The 6,640-nt window shown below is 57.9% G+C and overlaps 1 protein-coding gene across 2 annotated transcripts in view; it reads left to right on the plus strand.

Annotated features, from left to right (window-relative positions):
- Positions 1-6,640, plus strand: part of LOC113206210 (facilitated trehalose transporter Tret1-2 homolog) — a 36,578-nt gene that overhangs the window by 7,572 nt on the left and 22,366 nt on the right. Inside the window, exons 1-3 of one of the 2 annotated variants that reach the window (XM_026422181.2) lie at positions 1,378-1,745; positions 4,334-4,496; positions 5,947-6,206. In XM_026422181.2, coding sequence (XP_026277966.1) covers positions 4,454-4,496; positions 5,947-6,206 — 303 coding nt within the window. In that variant the 5' untranslated portion in view covers positions 1,378-1,745; positions 4,334-4,453. Of the gene's footprint in view, positions 1-1,377; positions 1,746-4,333; positions 4,497-5,946; positions 6,207-6,640 lie in introns of those variants that run through there. The other variant, XM_052268999.1, reaches the window with a different exon arrangement.

Here is a 6,640-nt window from a genome sequence, read left to right on the forward strand (position 1 = left end):
CAGGCGCCTGCGGAGCGGTGGGTAGGCAACCCTGCAGCGCGCCGGTGCGCAACAGGCGCGCATACCTCACAGGCGCCTGCGAAGCGGTGGATAGGCAACCCTGTAGCGCGCCGGTGTGCAACAGGCGTGCATGCGCATACCTCACAGGCGCCAGCAAAAGCCACGCAACGAGCGAGCTACGCGAGTTTAATGCCTACCCCGACCCTCCTTTCGCCCGTTGAAGAAGGGGTCTAGCCCGCGTAGCTCGATCTTTGTCTGGCCTCAACTACGGTAAAAAATTTAAATTTATGTGTATTTGGATTTCAATGAAACCAAACTTAGCAGAACTACTCGGTCAAGGTGCCGCGCCGTGCGATTCCGAATTGAATAAATCGCCCCGATCCCTTACTACCGAGGACAGCCGAGGCCGAGCCGAAGGCTGAGTCGGGGCACCGTCGGGCGCCACCGCTTGGTATTTTGAGTTCGGGGTTGACCGACTTTCCAAACGAATATTTAGTGGAGTCAGCGGCCAGCAGCGGCCGCCGGCATCCCGCGGTCGTATGCGTTTGCTGGGCGGCCCCGGCCCCGGTCACACGTTTGGAACAATCACTCCGACCAAGAAGGCACCAACGGTATTTTATTTTGCAGCGGTTTCTGATTATACACCTGTCCTTTTTCTGTATACTCGCCGATCTAATCTTGGGTCCAGCCGTCCACATCGACCGATACTGTTCGATGTCCGTCAGTTAGGGCTTGCCCGGGCGCCGCTCAACGCTTAACCTGCTCTGTGGCGGGGTGGGGAGAAGAGGAGCGTGCAATGCCCGTGTCAAAGATCGCTCACCTGGCGTCGGGCCAGCACACCCCCCCCCCCTCCTTCCACCGCCACCTCTCTTTCGCAAAAAGTGAAACGGACGCGCTGCCTCCGCCAGCATCCTGGGTCTTCTCCAAAGTCATCACCACGCCGCTGACCGCATCCCGCGGGAATCCCCTGCCCCTTTGAATGCCTTGAAAGCCCAAAGGCATTTCGCAGAAAACGGGTGGTGGTGACATGCAGCGGATGTGAGGTGAGGTGACGTCTGATGAGAAATCGAGAGGGGGGAGTGTGAAGCTCAGCACCAGTGGGCTAGAGAGAGATACAGGGGAGGGTGGGGGAGGATCGTGGTAAGGAATTGAGGTCTGGGAGGGGAAGCTTTGCAATGAAGTTGCTGGTCAGTCAGATTAATAATAGTACCGTGTGTCAGTCTCCGCCCCCCCCCCCCTCTCTCTCCCTCGCTCTCTCTCGCTCTCTCTTTCCCTTTCTCCCTCGCTCGGGGTGAGCTCCACGGCACGGTGGCCGGTCACTCTGCCGCTGCAGCCGGACGCTGAGCGGGCCAGTTGCCGGCCGACGCCCTCTCGCACGCCGCACCGCACCGCCGCGACGCCCGCGTGAGGACGCTCGCCCCCAAAAGACGCCACCGCCGTCTCCCCGCGCGCGGACCGGGCCGAGCTGCAGCCGCGATAGCACAGCACGCACTTCTCTCGCGCGGGAGATTTCCTCTAGAGCTCCTTTAGAGTTCCCTCTAGGGGAGCAGTGTCGCGAGTGCCGGCCCGTCCGCGATAGGCTCCAGCTCAGCCGCGTCGAGCCCGCGGCCTGTCGGATGCAAGAGGCGACATGCCGGTGACGCGCTGTGCCGCCGCCCCCGCTGCACACGCCGCGGGCCTCCCCGCTGCCGGAGTCACATTTGCGCCCGGAGGGGCCGACTGCCGGTGCCGCCGCGGCAACCCAGGTACTGAGGGTCGAGGGTCGAATAAGGTCGCATCCTAAGGGCAGACCTCTTTACCTCTTACCATGTTTAAAAAGCAGTAACACGAACCATTTGAACCGCGTCGTAGGGACGCTTAAAAGAAAAGACTCACCGGAGTCATAACTTGATAGTGTTCCAGTAAAACTTAATAGATTATCCCACGCTACTTCCTGAAAATAAGCCATGAGTAACCCCCACTGCTTGTTTCCTCTGTGCCTCGCGTCTCGCACCCACGCGTGCCGCTTTATAAAACACGATTAGTTGTGAGCAAGTGAGTGCTGCTGCTTCCGTCTTGTCGCGAAGGGAAAGGGAAGGGAATTCCCCCCTCCTGCGTGGCCGACATGGATAAGCAGCAGCGCGAGCCCTAATAGGAGTTGTGAGGGCCGGGCCGGCCTGGGCCACCGGCCTTCGCAGTGTGACGTCGCGGCCCTCCGCGCCCCGTCGCGATACAGTCAACAACCTTCGTGAGGTCCGCCGCGCCCATATGCACGAGCACCATGGTGCAGGTCAGGCCACGGCCGGCCCGAGAGTGACAAGGAAACGCGCTCAAAGCAGAGGGGGATGGGAGGGAAGGGGGACTTCAACATTCCAATTTCAACTTCCTTTACACGAAAAAAAAATAATTGTCCACCTCTGTGACAATGGGGACCAATAAATATTGGTGCGAATTAATTGAAACACTCTACCAACTTTTTCTGGTTTTCGGCTTTGTCCTACCCGAAGCCGCCGCTCATAGTCAGTCCCGAGAGCAGGCAGGCCGTGCGCCCCGATTTGTTTTGGAAACACCACTTGTCCGTCCAGCGAGTCGCGTCGCTTTCTGTCACCTCGGACCCATTCATTCAGTGCGGGCCATGGGGGCGGGGCGGGGAGGGGAGGCCCCTCCCAGCGAAACTCAATCCACGCTAATTTCTTTTGACGAGGAAACAAAAATCTCGTCGTTTGGGGGAGGTGAAATCGGGTGCAACTGAACACGTGTGAAGTGCGGGATTGAAACATAAAACTATTCGAATGTTTCATATGACACACTGTATGTGTCAGCCAGAATTGCAAATGAAGAGCATGTCGCCACATCACCGGCATCCTTTATGAAGTGCCTGGACGTATTTGGACAGAACCACCGTATTGCGAACAGATTTTCTTTGTATTACAAAGAGCGCCACTTACAATCGACACGTGCTCTTCGTATTACGGAGCCGAAACCTTCGCAATACAAAGGATTTGTTTGTATTACGAAGGTTCCAAATCCTTTGTACGTTACAAAGAACAGCTCTTTGTAAGAAACTTACAGTGTCCCTTACTTACAGACTCCCGGTCTCATCCCAACCGCACTATTGCGGTTATAGACGCATGACCTGTGATCAGACCACGCGCCTTGGATGGAACCGGATGGAACTCATTTTAATTTAATTTTAATCCCTAACCGTTCGATGAGGTCCTGCTGGGTGGAGCCCTGGTGGGTGGGTGCATTTCACAGTCATATAGTTGGCACCAAGATTTCAAAAAGCATAGACCTCACACTCAGACGAGCCTTAGCAACTGTTTGGTCTAACCTTTTTTCATTTTGATTCAATAAACCAAAATTTATGTTATCAGGAACCGTCTAGTTCTCATTTCTCTCCTGAGAGACCCCGTCTTATTCTCGATCACAACAAGAACTCGTACTCGTACTAGTTTTTTGCGTTATAATACTCCGCGAAAACGAGTGATGAACATCGGACCGGTTCTATATGCCTCGCTGGCCGGTCTTCCTCGGTCCTAGCTAGCTTTTTACCCGGTTCTAACGCTCGGTGGGCTCATTTAAAATTCCTTGGGGCCCAGAGAAAATGCGACGAAATTTTTCCGTGACGCTTTAGGCCAGCCGGTGCGAAATGCTTTGGTTCACGACGCTTGTGTGTGACGTGTCCGTCTTTGTACAGACAGAATCGGTTTTAGATTCCGACGTCACCACCGTCGCCGCCCTCGTGTTCACTCGTGTTCCGAGACAATGGTCGCGCGGGACGAGACTCAGACCTCTATCCTCTTACTCATTCGGACGCAGCTCAAGACGCCGGGTGTCGGAGCGCGGCGCCAAGAGCATGGCTATAGGACGGCGGCTAGGGCCACTGTCCCCGGGGGGCTACTTGCGAGAGGATGACGTGCTCCTCTGGCTCCCTATCTCTCTCTTTCGCACGCAGCGAGTGGGATCGGTTCGGGCCAAACGGGTGCGTTTCGGATGCGAGCCTGGCGGGGGGTTGGGGTATCTGACTTGGAGCCTTGCCATTATCAAAGCCGAGAGCACCCAGGAGTGGAGAAGTGGAGCACGGGGAAGCTGGGCTGCCGAGCCGCGAGCTGAGCAGAGTAAAGCTATAGAACAAGTTGGTTATGCGGAGCATCGCATTTCACTCTAGTTGCAGAGGCTTGCGCCGACTCACGCCTCCATTCGTAGGGATCTGTGTTAAGTTCATCCAGCGTTGCATCATGCACCATGAGATGCCAAAATTAAACCAACACACACACACTGTAAAATTCAGTAATAGTGCATCCTTTTCCTCAACCGACCCCTCAATAACGCTGTTCTTCTCTGCCTGCAGGTTGGCCGAGCGCCCTCGCCTTGCGACACCCTGCCGCTGCACAGTGCTGCTGGCGGCCCCGAGGGCAGCCCTGAGCAGTGAACAGCCCCCTCACGTCGCCGGGAGCGGACAGGCGCGACCATGTTCATGAAAAAATGGCGACAACACCTTGCCGCCATTCTCGGTGAGTGACCCCGCCGGGTTTGAGGGGCGGCGAAAGGCGCGAGGGATTTAAAAACCGGCGCGCAGGCGACAGGGGGACCCGGGACCCTCTCTGTCTCTCGCGGTGAAAACGACACGAGAAGCAGGCGATTATTGTTGTTTAGATAAGCGGGATTTGCACAGCAGTCGAACCCGCGGACGGGTGTTTATCAGCAGCAGGGGTGGGGCGGCGTCGGCGGGGCGAGCGGAGGGGTTGGGGAGGGGCTGCTCCTGCCTGCCGCCTCTCGCGAAGTGCAAGTCAGACGGCGAGACGCTCTGCGGGCAGACCGCGCGTGAAAGGGCTCCGTTTCAAAACCAGTGCTTACCGGCTGCTTCTATCGCGAACCATATGGAAGGTGGGGGAGGAGGGGGGGCGGTCCGTTAGCTTATTGCCGGCTCACACGGCCCTGGCGTGTCGTGTGGACCCAACGCCCCCACCCCTCCCACTCACAGCCCTGCACCTGACTCACTTCCCGGACGCTGAAGCCCGTCTCCTCTTAGCCGGGGGTGCGTTCTCTCTGCGAGCCAAGTGTTTGTCTTGTGGCTTCTTTGGTGTCGCTTCTCTGAGAATCGGAGATCCCATACGAGAAAAAAAAAAAGATGTTACTTCTTTGAAGCCCTCCGCCCCCTCCCCGGTCATGCTGCGGTGTGTACCATCCATTCCTTACACTTTTGGGTCATTTGCCTTTCGCCCGGCGAAGAAGTCGTCGTACAAACAGACGCGCTGTCACCACGAACGATGGAAAAGTTTCACTGCGACCTCCTCTGGCGCCAGATTACGCGAAACTATTTTATAAATCAATAGCAAAAGCGGCAGTGCTACCCGCTGGCCTGGCGTGCCCCGCATCGCCATCGGCCGGTTAAAAGGGGAAGAGGGAGGGAGGGAGGGAGGAGAGCGGGAGGGAGGAGAGAAGGGAAGGGGGGAGAGGAAGGGGTTATCGCCTTAACAAGATAAAGAACAACTTTTCTTCTCCATTCTGCTTTGATTCCGCCGATTCAATTGACAGCCTCTGGTTGTGGCGAGGAGGGGAGGATGGAGAAGAGGGGGAGTTGGAGGGGAGGGGGGCTCGCGCCGGGCGCACGCACAGTTAGGTTAGGTAAGCGCCTCGCCTTATGCCTGCGCGTTTGCTCCGCTTGCTCTGCTTCCGCGACCCGTAAACGAGTCGTTTGGGCCTTCGCTCCTCTACCGCGTTCTCTTATCGGCGGGAGCCCCGGGAGCCTCGTGGTCTCGTGACGGGGCTGTGCCACTTATTGACACTCGGCCGGGCCGGATGCCAAAGACTCTATGAGCCGGAGAGGCGGTGGAAGCGGCCACCTACCTCTCTGAAGCGGCCCGCCTCGCAGAATATGGACCCGAATAGCGCCCCTACTTTCCCTAATCCGATTGACGATCGCTGATTGGTCCCGTGACCCACTCGTTTGTTGTTTTGCAGCCAACCACACGACGCTCGTGGCGGGGCTGGTGCTGGGATGGACCTCGCCCGTGCTCCCCGTCATGGACCTGTCGTACAACGAGGAGTCGTGGGTGGCGTCGCTGGCGCTGCTGGGCGCGCTGGTCGGCGCCGTGCCCGCGGGCTGCCTCACGGACCGCCTGGGCCGCAAGCGCTTCCTGCTCACCCTCAGCCTGCCCTTCCTGCTGGGCTGGGGGCTCATCGTCGCCGCCCTGTGGGGCCACCGCGAGAAGGTCTTTGACGTGAGTATACATCGGCGGTCTGCCACTGAAGCTCTTATACCCCACCAGGAAAGACGCCCATCGCAAAAAGACCATGACGACAACAAATGCGACCATGACCGCGAATGCGACCCACGACCGTCAATACCACGATCATCACCACTACAACCACGACACTGCGTTGATTGCGAGGGGTGCAAAGAGAGAGGCACCCTGGTGTATGCACAGACAGCAGCTGACAGGCGCTGACAGGCGCTGACAGGCGCTGACAGGCGCTGACGCGGCCGCTTGGTATTTCAGCTCGGCGGCGGCGTTGAGGCGGTGGCGGGAGCCCATCCCATCCGCACACGTCTACACCATAATCTTGCTCTTGGACGAGCATGCAACCGAAACCGGCTGTAACCGGTGGCGGTGGAGAGTTTGCTGCCTCCGAGTAGCAGCAGCCAGCAGAGGCC

This window comes from Frankliniella occidentalis, unplaced genomic scaffold (genome assembly GCF_000697945.3).
Source record: "Frankliniella occidentalis isolate FOCC.00 unplaced genomic scaffold, Focc_3.1 Scaffold80, whole genome shotgun sequence".
In the NCBI taxonomy this organism is placed as follows: domain Eukaryota; kingdom Metazoa; phylum Arthropoda; class Insecta; order Thysanoptera; family Thripidae; genus Frankliniella; species Frankliniella occidentalis.